Source organism: Sceloporus undulatus, chromosome 2, assembly GCF_019175285.1.
Source record: "Sceloporus undulatus isolate JIND9_A2432 ecotype Alabama chromosome 2, SceUnd_v1.1, whole genome shotgun sequence".
NCBI classification, from domain to species: Eukaryota; Metazoa; Chordata; class Lepidosauria; order Squamata; family Phrynosomatidae; genus Sceloporus; species Sceloporus undulatus.
In genome coordinates this window covers 217,452,163-217,466,636 of record NC_056523.1, presented here as the reverse complement: position 1 = coordinate 217,466,636, position 14,474 = coordinate 217,452,163, and the positions used below count along the sequence as shown (strand labels likewise).

The window sequence follows — 14,474 nt, the reverse complement described above, 5'->3', positions numbered from 1 at the left end:
TCCTGTGAAATCGCCATTCTGCCTGGCCTGAGTGATCAAAACAAAGCAGCTCAAAATTCTGATTCAGAAATTTTGCTAGACTTGACAACAAAATAAAAATGTCTACCTGCCACCGCCATAGGACAGCACTGTGAAAGTTCTCACAAGCTTGTTGCTGATGACATCTGGACACTCAGGTCCCAAACCATCTAAAACAGTAAGCATTTTTAGGTTAGTTTCCCACAAATACTTGGACTCTCTAGTACTAAACCAGCCAAAAAAAGTAGATAGTGTTTAATTTTAGATTTCATTACATGAGCTGAAGATTGATATTTCCACAGGTAACATTAAGAGAGCCGTTACATAATTTAACATGATTTGCTAACTATCTCTAATCTGTTACTTATATGTTTTCGTTTTAATTCCTTAGTCTTTAGATTTAGCTGCTTTCAGAAAGAACTCCCTCTCAAAAGTCTAAGTGTTAAAATATTTTTCATCCAAAAAAGCATGCCTAATTCTGAGAAGTGATCTATAAGGTAAATTACACCTAGTAATAATGTAGTTATCTACAACTAGCACTCCTAATGTAATCACAGCCATTTAAAGTTTTTTTTCTACAGAGTAATTATCAAAGAGAGCCAGCATGGTGTAGTGGTTTGAGTGCTGGACTATGACTCTGAAGACCAGGATTCGAGTCCCTGCTTGACCATGGAAACCTACTGAGTGACCCTGGGCAAATGACACTCTCAGGGCTTTAGAGGAAAGCAAACATCTTGCCAAGAAAATCTGGTGACTCATTCACTTTAGGTTCACCATTCAGTTACTAAAACTACTGTCTTTTAAACTAGTACACTCAAAAATTTATATTATGCTTATACTCCATTTCCAAGTGGATATTCATATCCTCTGCATTAATCTTTTAAAAAAACACAAACACTCCTTCCACCCATGCCATTATACACTTTATCACTATACCATCACATTAGACACCTAGCACAAATGGGTTGTTCAAAGCATATGTGCGTGAGATTGAGTGCAAGTGTGTGCATATACACACACACACACACTGTATATACTCATATATAAGTCTAGAAATTTAGGTCAAAAAATTGACCCCCAAAAACTGACTCGACTTATCCACGAGTCAATGTAAATACTGTATCTTAACTCTTATTTAAAAGAAGGAACCATCTCCTGATGAAAAACAAGAGTATAATATGTGAAGCACTGACCACCTCTACTTTCTCATCCATCCAGTTTTAAGAGTAAGCACATACAGTTCATTTTATAAGTTCTTTGACATTGTTTTGCTTTGCTTCGTCCTTTAGATCCTTTGCTATATACCCTTAAGTTTTACCCTCGACTTATCCACGGGTCATAGCAAAACCCATAATTTTGGCCCCAAAACTTGCCCTCGACTTATACATGAGGTCGACTTATAGCCAAGTATATATGGTATATATTCATATTCATTCATACATGCATGAATTCATTCATACATACATACACATACACACACACACACAAAAAAAACTTCCATAGAGAGTTTAGTTACTTCTGGTGCCCACACACCATCCATGGCTATTCCCTTGATTTGCCAATAGATTTTTCATTAAAGAAGAAATACTGTTCTCAAAACGTTTTCTCTGTATGTTGATTATAATGCTCCAAGCCATGCTCATAGATCACCCATTCACAGAATCTCCTGTAGGACTTGAATTACCATTTTACAATGTTTTGGTATTTATTACATATTCATTGGAAGTGGGAAATGTAAGACCCTCTGGCTATAGCTGGATTGCAACTCCCATCAGCCCTGACCATTGCATATGTTGGCAAGGGTGAAGGAAGCAAGTCCAGGTTACATGTTCCCACCAATGCCTCACATTAAGTAAAATATGTCCACAGGATGAATGGAACTCTAGTGATGGTATTTACTGTTCAGATATTGTGAAGCATCTACACAAGGCAACAGGATAAACTAGAATTTTGCCTATCACCACTCAATAAAAACGAAACACTGGAAAACATGTACAACTTGAGAGACAGACCGGGATATATTTCCTGTAGTCTCTGGAGTGAGGTAAGTGCCTCAAAGTATCAAAAGCAAGTATATTAAGATGATCACAGGCTATTTGAATTTGGCTTTCAGGTGGACATTTTTACAATCCTGGATTTAAGGAGAGCAAGGAGAAAAATAAACCCTTACTTTTCTTTTTCACCATACGTTGTGAGTTCATCTTGACAAGAGTATCTAGGAACCAGAGACATCGGGCTTTATGGTCGCGACTCTTCTCATTCACAGGCATCGATTTAAGTTCATTCAAGACAAAGGAGCAGCGGCTAAGCAAGACAGACAAGATGGTCATTAGGCCTAAAAGCACTCTGACAAAAGAAAGCAAGTGCTGTTTTTCCAGGGGCTGTAAATTAATAGACTCTTTTATGTTTTTGAAAATAAGTGGATTTTTATGCCAGTGTGAAACACCATATTGCCCATATGGGCAATAGCTATTTATTCTCTGGCCCTCTCTAAATCATGACCAAAGAACAGATTTAAAATGCTAGATTAGGGATTAGGCAAATTATGGTCCTGCAAATTTTGTTGGACTATAATTGCCATGAACACTAACCCTCAGAAAATATGTTGAGGATTATGGGATTTATAATCTTACATTGAAGACCCATATATTACCCATGAAAGCTCATCTTAGGTATCTCCGAACTCACATCCTTTCCTTATTTGTGTCAGTTTCTCCACCAGTCTGCAGCTTTCTGCCTACAAGACCATTTACAATCCCTCACCTGTAGAATACTAACTCTTTATCCTTTGCTAGTCTTGCATATCTTGCCATGACTGCTGCCATTTTCTCAAAAGGAAGGCACAAATAGACAAAATAAAATAAAATAACTCATTCCTTCCTATTCATGGTCTTGGAGTCCGTGGTCTTTCTCCTTCACGGACGACAAAATGGTGCATGTGCCTAGCGCATGCCGCCATTGTAACCAAAGGGGACTCGAATATTTGGTTTTCTGGATTTGCGGGGGTGGGTAGGTCTGGAACTGATCCCCCATGAATCAGAAAGGATGACTGTAAATCTAAGAGAGGAAAATACTTTTTAACACCTTATTAAGTCTAATGCATTATAGCATTCAGATACTTTTTTCAGGGGCTTTCAAACTAAACATTAATATACCTTCCAAAAAAATAAGCACTAAGTGGAAGAAAGATGGATCCCAGGAGCATATTCTCAAAACATTACTGCATTAACTTCATTTGATTATTCACAAGTTAATATGCAAAGCAATTCATTTTAAAAAGCACTGTATCTAAGGTAGCATTGGAAACCAAAAATCTGCCTACAATAGAGTTTGGGGAATGTCTGGCCCTCAAGATGATGCCAGACTGCAATTCCATCACCTTTCATCAATGGTTATACTGAAATCTAAAGAGAGTTCCTATCCAGCATCTGAAACATCATAAGTTCCTGTCCTTTGTCTATAATGTTAAGATTTTTGACACACATAAACTACTGGCTGATGGGTGGAGTCATCAAGGAATATAACACATGTGAGTTCGTTCTTATTTTGCTCACAGCTAGCAAGAGTCATTACAGACAGTTCACACTTTTACTTTAAATAATGCCAGGTAGGACATCACTGGTTCTTTGTGTCTGTAACACATTAAGAGCACTCTCACCTTTTCTCTTCTGTCATTTTAAGGATGTCTTCTGCTGTGATGTTTATGAATGCTGCAGCTGGAGCTTGTAGTGCTTCGTATTCAGCAGGTGAAATAACTGAAGGTACGTTTGGAATAATAACAGTCATCTTATAAAGATTTCCCTCAGAACCTCCTGGTTGACAAAGACTTTTCTTCTTACCTTCACAGGCTGGGCAACCAGGAGTCAAAGGCAGTCCAGATCAGGCACCATTGAGTCCAATAGGTTGGCTGAGAAGCCAGGGTTTACAACCTTTTGGGAATAGACAATCCCTTTTACTTCAATTGGATCTGCATAGGATCTTCTGGTGGTCCCTGCCCCTCATTACTTAATTGGAGAATATCTTCTCTACTCAGACAGAAAAACATCTTTAGCAAGCTCTACTTAGCTCACAAGGGACAGAAGCAAATGCACAGATGAGTAATGTTTTCCTAGTTCCTCTGTTCCTTGGTCACAGCAATGCTGATTATAGTATTCCCATAGATGAAATCGTATATATGGAGCCAATGCTCCTCACTAATTTTAACTAATATCTAATCTTTGTTCCTGAAATATGTTTTCAGCTAAGGCATGTCATTAAGACAGATAACCCAGGACGCAGAATATATGTTTATGTAATGGCTGGGTAATCTAGAAAGATATTAGTGCATGCTTCTGAAAGATAACACACATTTAGGAAGGAAGAAATCTGTTTCATATATGCAACTACTGCCAATAACTATCACCAAGGTATATTGCAAAACCAAAGCAGGGGTCCCTCTGGCAGATCATTTCTGTGGAAACTAAGAGGATCTTAAACCTTTTAATCCTATACAACATTCTCCGGGGAATGCATTATGTAAGCAAAAATGGAACTTTTTCCCACCACCAGGGGCTCAGCCAATTTTCAATTTTAGAATTGCCCTCATCTCTAGCGTTCACACATTTGATATACTGGAATGTCCTTTCCAACACCAAAATGTCACTTCAGCAACCTCTCAGAAATCACACTACACCAGTCTCTCCCCATCACCAGCTTACAGCTTCAACAGGCCATGAAGCTATAATCACCATCAGCTTTCTCCTTTTTTTTCACTGGCTCTTTAACACTGAAGCCAATCCCTTTTATTTGACATTAAGGTCTGGGCACACAAAAATAAGGTAACATTTATTCTGCCCATAAAGGATACGGTCTTCAAATTTGTAAACATCTTCTGGTTTCTCTGCATCTTCATGGCATGGAGGAAGGACCACAGAAATATTTGACTTCTTATCTTCTGCTGCATCACTGACCAAAGCTTGGAAAATAAATGGAATATTACTGTGAGCAGAAGGGAGATAAGGCTGTTAGTTATTTATCATTTATTTGATAGATTTAAGACTCCACCCTGCCTAACATGTGTCTTCCCTCATACAGCTTCTTACAATAACAAATACCAATTAAAACAGAACAAAAAAGGAGTCTCAAGAATATTTAAGAGCTGACTGGAATACAGGAGTATTTAGGGTTCTCTTAAAAACTAACCAAGAGAGAATGTCATATTTATCTCCCTGGAAAATGAGTCCTACAGCGACAATATTAAACTTCAGGGCATCAGCAGCCTCTCTGTTCCATCAGCAGGGTACCCACTTTATCCTGAAAGAACATCCCAGCTCCATGGGGCAGTCTTTCCTGCTATCCACTGTGACAGAATGTACACTACTTGAATTCCAATGACATCTGGAGGGCTACAACTCCTATCATCCTCCACTAATCTCTTTGCTCTTTAAGACTAATCGGAGTTGTGGCTCAACCACATCTGGAGGGCCACAGGTTTCATGTGCCATGTGAAAGATTCAAGCAGAAAGATAGAAGATATAAGCATGTAAAGTCCCCATCTGCAGTTTACAGGTGGTAGAATGCAGAAAAACATGCTGTTTATCTACACTTTAACAGTCTGGGGAGTTTTTTTTTGGGGGGGGGGTTTACAAAAGCAGAATTTTAAGAGACAGGTGCTGGGGGGAGGCTCATCTTTACATGCATTTTTAAAGTGTTGTGAGGGAAGGGGACAGGAGAAGGAAACCCCCAGCCTATGGGCCTGATCTGATCACTGAAGTTCCCTGGCTGCTTACCCTCTCACTGAGGCCCTGTCCTCTCTAGAGGGAGAAAGGGCTGAAGGGAAACAAGGCCGGAGGAAACAGGACACCACAAGGGAAGCAAACCAGGGAGCAAGTGCATTTAGGAATCAGAGTTCAGACAGCTCTTGGAAGTACCAATTATGAGCCTGGCTTCACTCTCCATTCACCTTCTCCAGGCTAGGAAAGCAAACAGGGAGTAAAGAGCATTCAGGCAGCGCCTCATGAACTGTCTGGCACCCATGGTCAGGGCTCTGGGGGCTCTCAAATGCCACTAAAGTGGGCTTTGTCCCACCCTCTGACTCTCCATCCCATCAGGTGGCTCCTGAACCAGCTTGGGATGCAGAATGCACAGACAGTAAAGAAGGCAGTAGCATTTGTGACACTGATATTTTAAAAAATAATTATCAGAATTGTTAAGTCCTTAAGGATCTCTTACAGTACTTGTCAAATAATGAGGTTATAGAAAAAGAAGGAAAACAGTCAAGAGGTTGCATGCGAGAAAAACATATGGAGGCCAAAGGTAAAGTAGGTTCACAACACTAAGAAAGTTTATGGTTTTTCAATATTTTGTACTTTTATAGTTTTGATAGTTCTGGATATGCCAGAAGACCCAAATTTTGGGCAACCCAAATTTCCAAGTTATTGATATATTCAATATATTAGTAACTTGGAATTAAAACTCAACTCAAATCAAATTAAAACAAAAGCAGTTTGCTTTTTCTATTCCCTAGAAACAGGGACGTAGCTAGGCTTTTAGGAAGGGGGGGGGGTCCAGACTAAGTGCCACCATTATAATGAGGCTTGGGTGCGGTGGTGCAGCAGCACGCACCATTCATTTTTCTAATGGAAGAGGGGGTCCGGACCCCAAGAACCCCCACCCCTTGGCTACGTCCCTGCTAGAAAGTGAAGCGCAAAACATTGTTCAAAATTAAGGAAGCCTTGGGGATCCTATTAGATAAGTACGCTCTTCTACATCTGCTGTCTACAGTTCTCATTCCTTACCAGCCGTGCCCTTTGTCTCTATAATATCTTCTGCTGCTTTGATCACTGCTTTATTTAGGACCTCCTTGCTGACTGCATTCGTTCTCCGAGAGCTGAGAGCTTTTTTCTGCTTGTTGGTTCCAAAGGCTTCAATACAGAGATCGACCTGCAAGAGTGTTAAGAGATTGCTACAGGAAGTACCAAGAGACTGTATGCACTGCGATCTGTTGCTGAGATGCTTCATTTTTTGAAGGAGCTAAGAACACAAGGCACTAAACCTACTGAACTCCTTAGAAGACGTTCAGGGAGTACATTATTCCACCTTAGCTACCAAATATCATTTAAAGAAACAAAACACAATGCACCAATTATAATCCTTGTTCCAGCTGGATCATTTATTTACATTCAACCAATTTGTACTCAGTGTAAAATTAGAAACATTATTCAATCAACCAAACATGCAACAGAGATTTCGTTAATAAAGGAAAAAGGGTGTTAAACCAATCATTGATGAGAATATCATATTCATGACACCAACTTTCGGTGGAACCTATTTCTAAGACCAAGACTAAAATTCTGTTGTTCTAGGGGAGAATACCAATAGGTGAGTTAGTTCTACTTTCTAATGGATTTTGTTGAATAGAAGTCCTCAAAATCACTGAAATGCTGAAATTATTTTTAAATGGTGGGCCTCCTGTTCAGATTTTTAAGTTCAAAAAAATAATGGATGGGAGCCACAGTTTTTTGTTTGTAGAGTAATTGCTCAATTGTCCTGTGTGTGAACCAAAACACAGATTTGCATTTACAGTACAAATCTGATATTAACAATGCTAGAAGATCTCTAAAATATCGGTAAAAGCTAATATAATTTTACAGTAATAATCTCCTAATGGTTGCTTTACAAGCTGTACCTTCTCTCTGTAGGATTTAGCCAAATATTCTGATAGATCATCATCTGGTACATCATCTGTTTAAAAAAAGAACAGAACAGAATCAGTACAATCAGAATTGACAGCTTCTCAAAATAATCTTACCTATGATCCCAATAAAACAGAGTTTCTATAATGAGAAAGCAATGAAAATGTTAGATCTTTCATCTGGATGACTTGACCACAGGCTTGCTTTATTTTGCCGATAAGGGATATGTATGAACACTTGGACTTTGTTATGTACAGATTTTCAAGTGCTGCCAAATATGGCATATGAGTACAGTACAGCCATGTGGGTGTACTAGATGTGGCTTTCAGCATATGCTGAAAGCCACACCAGAAGAAGTAAGGATGCATGCACACTGCACCGCAAGCACAAGCCCCATTGTTTTTAATGGGGCTCCACCATATGCGATATTTCCCTTATGTGGGGGGGGGGGGGAATCCAGAATCGATCCCCCACATAAGGGAAGGGCCCACTATATATTTGGAACTGTTATCATTTCTGAAGGTAAGTTTGGTGACTGCATTTAAAAATATCGTTCTATAGGGGTTTGTTTGTTTTAAATCCCTGCAAATGAAAGTTAGCATGTCAGGAAGTTTGCCCAGACCACTTTATCCACTTACAATGAATCCATTTCTCATCTGCATTTGGAGAAGTAATTGTTATAGAACTGAGCCATATGCCTTGGCTAAGTATATACCGTAAGCTGGTCTTCACTGATCCTCCAAGGGATGGATATAACCACTTAAATGACCGAACCATACACTATGGTCTAACTGGTGAATATATGTTGCCAGTAACTGCATCTTCCTCTTTAATACTGAGTGGTACAATAAAGCCCCAGTCCAGTGCATCACTTTAGAGATCACATGTCCCCATATTAAAAACAATGTGCATTTAGAAGCTAGCTTATGAGCCAGGAAGATTCCAGATTAGTCTTCTTCCTGACAACCTAGAATTTTATGTTCTGGGAGGTTTTTTATCACTATGGAAGAGTACGCAGGCATGACATTTCAAACACATTTAAGTCGGTACAGTAAACTCTACTACTAAATGTTTGATATGACTATGCTGATGCCTCTTAATAAAATACTGCAAACCAAAAAATCTGCCACAGTAAATCTGAAAAACATCATTAACCCACCTGAAACCAAGGGCTGCATGTTGAATAATTCTGCATTGTAGACTTCCATTTCTCCAGAGTTCTTGTCTAACACACTAACAAAGTACCTAATGGGAGGAAGAGCTTAGATTGAAAATAAGGCCATTTCAGAAGCTGTGGAAACACAGGTTAGCCTCTCTTTTGCCAATTTAGTTAATCAGTAGCTTAGTGCTTTGTCTTTGTTGTTGTTTTTATTTTTAAAGCATTTTTGTTGTTAATTTTAGTGTGTGGAGCAGTAAATATTTTATTTCAACTGTAAGCTCAACTAAATATTGCCAATTAGACTTCTTGAGTCTGTTCCTGGACCAAAAGGTACAGTAAGCTAGAACTACAAGTTTGCTTCCCCTTCTGCTTCCATAGCTATTATTCCTGCTGACTAAAACGGAACAAGAAAAACAGAAAGGGCTCCTCTGTTGACTTAATGAAGACCAAGATTTGGCTGCTAGAACTGTCTCTTCAAGTGGCTCTGATATGTGAATTGTGCTTATTCTTCCTCCATATTGTGTCCATGACATTAGTAAATAATTATTTTAAACTATAACTCCCTTCAGTGTCTCAGTAAAAAGGCAGTACAGAAATCCTGTTAAAATTACAGATTGTTTGCATAACACAAAACACGAACAGCAATAAAATAAAACTATTGAAAAGATACAAGCATCATTATGCTCTCAACACGTGTTCAAATACCTGATTTCATAGTTTGCTGCCTTTAAGATATACTATCCCATCTGTCTCCACGTAGCTCACAAACTTTCTTTCTTTACCTCTCTCTACAGAAAGTATTGCTATCCTGAACCAGCTCATGTTTGTAATTCTAAAAGAGTTCAAGATTAGCTTCAATGCTGGTAATCTAATTAAAGCAAATACAAGAGAACATAGAAGCATATATATTATACCTGCATAAATTATTGCACTTCAGGGCTCCTGTACCAAAATTACTTCCCACATAAGAGAGCCTCTCTGTTTCTGCGTTCTAAAAAGAAAGAAAATGAAGTTGTGAAATACAGATACTTTTATTAAACACACAAACAGCTTTTAAAACTAGAAACAATCAAAAACACTGGGCTTTCTTTAAACCACAACTTGGGAACTTATGGCTTCAGGACTATTAAAGTTCCTAAAAGAAAAAAGGTATCTGTGTGTAAGCATCCATGCAATTTCTCTTGTTTCTCTTCCTGTTTCCCTTTCCCAACTGAAAGCCTATGTAGCACAGCTTATAAGAACTGATAGAAACATACACTTGTCCTTTTTTTCCCAATACAACCTAACAGTGGCCTGTTACAGACAGCCAAAATAAAGCTGCTTGGAGTCACAGTGGAGGTATGGTGTTTCAATGAGGCATGCGCTCCTAAGAGTCCAAGTCGCACCAAAGCCACCTCCAGCCCTAAGGACTGGAGCATGGCTTTGGTGTGGCTTTCGACTCTAGGACGCATGCATCAATGAAACCATATCCCACTGTGACTCCAAGCAGCTTTATTTGGCTGTCTGTAACAGGCCATGGTACTCATACACAACCCCCTGCCTTGAAGCCAACTGTTTGTCTTTTATAAAAGTATGACATATAATTATATTTCAAAAATCACTAAGTGCACAGACAGGGCATTTCACCATAATATGGTATATGACATTACTGTCACAGTCACTAACATGGTAGGCTATGTTACTTATCTCGTCTTGATTTCTGTAATGCGCTCTACATGGGGCTTACCTTTACCAAGTTGAAGAAAGCTTCAATTAGTTCAAAATAGGCAGCCAGATAAGGTTTGACCATATAGGACCAGTTCTAAAGCTCTTCACTGGCTTCGCGATTAGCTTCTGGTGCAATACAAGTTGGTGGGCTAACTCAGAACTGATTTTTACCTGGAATATACTTCATCCCGAAAAATGCTTTAATACCTGTCACGTTGTCCATTCAGTATGGCTGTTTCAAGATTATGCTGACATCTTGTGGTCTGTACACCAAAGGCTCCAGAGAGTGTACAACTATGATGCCGTCCGTGAAAGCCTTCACAGAAGGCTCAACGTCCGCAGAACTACAATTCCCAACTCCACACATTAGCAGGGGCAGTTTAAGTGGTGTCAAACTAGATCATATCTGTAGTGTCAATGCAACCTGAGTTATTAAAACAAACACTACAATCCTATATACACTGAATAAGAAAAAATCTCAGTACACGGTGGATCATACCTTGAGGAGACATGTATCAGACTGCTCTGTAACATGCTTCAGTGTCTGATGATAAAGCTATCAGAGTCAGAGCTTTATGTAAGCCTTCCAAATTCCCAAAGAAAAGCTGAGGGGGAATTGTAAATATAGTAAATACAGTCGCCCTTCTAATGCATGGATCTGAGATCTGTGCTCTTGAATATACGTGGAGGGGCAACCTCTTCTACTTGCAATGGCGCATGCGCCCAGCAGCATGATCCATTCTAACCTATGCAGCTTGAATAAGCTCAAGCCTCTGTTTTTGTGGGGTTGTGTGTGTTCGGGAACGGATCCCCCACGAAATGGAGGGCCAACTGTAAATAATTTAGTTCACCACTCTTATCAATCAGAAAAAAAGCTTACAGATCAGAAATCTACTCACCAAAGTTACTTCTGCTTCTTTCTTGGGTTTGTGGCCTTTTTGCTTCTGTACAAGTTGAAAGTCAATTTTCAGAGCTCTTCAGTTTGCCATTGGTAAACTGCACGTGTGTGAGAAAGAAAACTAAGGTCAGGAAACCGCAAAGCTTAAAAACCCTTCTTTAAAAAGAGGAGACTTGTAGAGGCTCAAATCAGAGTTGGATTTTGACAGGTATTTTAAAGTTCCTGCCAAAACCAAAGTGCACCTCTTTTTATAGCTCTGCATTTGTATCAGCTAAATGTTAACCAAGCCTATCGTCACAATGGTGGTTCATCAGTGTTGGACTATGAATATAGACGCCAGTTTGAATCGAGACTTCACCACTGTTGCCCTTGGGCAAGTCACACTGTCTCAACCGCAAAGTTTAGCAACGACAAACCTCTCTCTGAAGAAACTTGCCAAAACCTTATGGTAGGGTTGCCTTAAGCCGGTTACCGTAAGTCAGAAACAACTGTCAATAACAACTTTCGTTTTCCATTTATCCATTTAACTGGGTCCGAACACACTGCAGAAATAATCCAGGTTCAGACCATTTGACTGCCCTGGCCTCAAGGCTAGGAATCCTGCGAACCGCAGTTTTTGTGGGACGTTTAGCCTCTCCCTCTAGGAGGGGACTTTTGATGCCACAATAAACTACAAACTCTCTAACACTGAGCCAGGGGAAATAAAGGGCCCACGCAGACAATGGCCAAATCTTACTCCAGTTTGAGATGGCTATAGGGCCCATTACAGACAGGCCCAAATAAAGCGGCTTTGGGCCACTTTGGAGCATGCCGTTAAATGACACACGCACTTAAGAGTCCAAAGCTGCGCTCCAGTCCTTAGAACCTGAGCATGGCTTTGGCGCAGTTTCTGCCTCTTAGGCTAGCATGCACCATTCAAACAGCATGCCTCCAAAGACCCCAAAGCTGTTTATTTTGGTCTGTCTGTAATGGGCCCATAGCCACTCAAACTGGATTATTCTGGAGTAGAGATTGGACCACTGAAGGGAGTAGGAAAAAAAAGAGAAGCAGACAGACACACAATGACAGACCATTAATCCAAGCAAGCCAGCCGTGTCCCTGGGCTTACAAGACCTGAGCCTGGCATGATGTTTTGGGCCTTGTCCAGCATTAAACTGGAAACTGATCTGGGAAGACCTGCTTTGATGGCTACCAGCTCCAGAGATGGGAAACCCTGCCACGTGGTTCCAGCTCTTGGCAAGAAAACCACAAGTCAAACAGGAGCAGCAAAGCAAAGACACAACGGACCCTGCCACAGCCCGTCCTTCTTACCAAGAGGGGCGTGCTGGCCTTCCTGGGGGTCCCCTTGGTAGCTCCACCGAGCCTCTGCAGCCATGGTCAGAGAGGAGGCCTCCAGCTCCAAGGCTTGCAAGGTGCAGCTCTCCCTCTGCGCTCCTGCCTTTAGGCCCCAGGAAGAGGAGAGGAGCCTTGCCCAAAGCAAGCCCCTTCTTCTCAGTGTTGCCAATAAGCCTGGAAGATAATTCCCCAAACGTTTGGCCCAAAACGCACCGAATCCCCCCGTATCTCACCCAATATTCAGTCACAATCCCGAAAAGTCCCCGTAATGTCATCATGGCAATAAAAGGTAGCCCTCATTGAATAAAAAGTAATTGGAACTTATTTCAACTCTCAAAATCACCATTGAACCAAACAAAGAATCTTTCAGTCTTTTTAAGATGTTTATTTTGACATGAAGGGGGTTCAGGAAGCTTTGTGCCAAATAGAAATGTCTTCGGCTGCAACCGCCTGCAGAAATAATCCAGTTTTGAGACTGCTTTAACTGCCCTGGCTCAGTGCTAGGGAACCCTGGGAAGTGTTAGTTTATGAGAAAGAGCTCTGGTGCCACAACGAACTACAATTCCCAGGATTCCCTAGCACTGAGCAGGAGAGGTAAAGTGGTCACAAACTGGATTATTTCTGCATGGTTTTTTGGACTGTTTAGTTAAAAATGCTCAGGTCCAATCCATACGGCAGAAATAATCCAGTTTGAGACTGCTTTAACTGCCCTGGCTCAGTGCTAGGGAAACCCTGGGAATTGTAGTTTTGTGAGAAAGAGCTCTGGTGCCAAATGAACTACAATTCCCATGCACTTGAGGAAGTACGCTTAAGTCTAGAAAGCTAGACTTAGGGAGTCAGGGAGCGAGAGAGAGAAGAGAGAGAAAGAGAAAAGCCTTTCCTGAGCGGGGGGCGGCGACCACTCTCCAGTCCTCTCTCTGATTGGGCTGAAAACTGTGAGTTGTGACACTAGCCAAGGGTTGGTTGCTCTGTAGCCAGCCTCGCTCTCAGAGTCAGGGCTGGCTGAATGGCAAATGTCACAAAAGACGCACTGAAATAGGCCAGGCACCAAAATCACACGGAAAGCTCTGAAAATCCCAGTTTCCGTGTGAAAGTCACCACATTGGCAACACAAAACCCTACAACGCTGGAACCCATTGCGCTAATCCCGCCCCTTTTTGACGCCCTCACATGAGAGACTTCGCGGTTGCTCCGTGCTCGCGATCTGATTGGCCAAAGGCCTAGTTGTGTCGTTGGAGGGGATAGGAGAGGGCGGTCAGTTCTTTCTACGATTCGTGGAGCGACATTGACGGGATGGATGACGTCACTTCCGGCCGCGAGTGTTACTGGATGAAGTAGAGGCTGTAGGGCTCTGCGAAGGCGGGGACTCTATAGTCGTTGCTATAGTCTCTCTAGTGCCCGCCCCTTTAAGAGAACGGAAGGAAGGACAAGGGAAGAGCGGGAGGCCGCCCGGCCCAGAACAACGGGCGCCCCTCCCTCCTCCTCTCTCCATCCGGAGGCGAGGGTCGGGTCGGGAGGGGGACGCCTCTTGCACTTAGGTAGGGTAACGAGGCGCCATGGCGGGGGAAGGGCGAGGCGCGCGAAGCGCGGTGATTGGGCGAAGAGTTGGAGCGCGGGCGCGAGGAAGGGGCGTGGCAGCAGGGGCGGGCGCGATTGGCTGCGGGCCGCGCTGGCGAGAGAGAAG

The 14,474-nt window shown here is 41.5% G+C and overlaps 1 protein-coding gene across 1 annotated transcript; it reads right to left on the bottom strand.

Annotated features, from left to right (window-relative positions):
• On the bottom strand, window positions 1–12,902 carry POLR1E (RNA polymerase I subunit E). The gene is made up of 10 exons (XM_042455906.1): window positions 12,767–12,902; window positions 11,457–11,553; window positions 9,765–9,841; window positions 8,851–8,936; window positions 7,685–7,740; window positions 6,795–6,939; window positions 4,865–4,972; window positions 3,677–3,773; window positions 2,189–2,322; window positions 1–188 (listed from the first exon to the last, which is right to left on the bottom strand). Exons 4-10 carry the CDS (start codon window positions 8,897–8,899, stop codon window positions 103–105), a joined length of 675 nt encoding a protein of 224 aa, XP_042311840.1. The 5' UTR covers window positions 8,900–8,936; window positions 9,765–9,841; window positions 11,457–11,553; window positions 12,767–12,902; the 3' UTR covers window positions 1–102.
• Window positions 12,903–14,474: the final 1,572 nt, after the last annotated feature.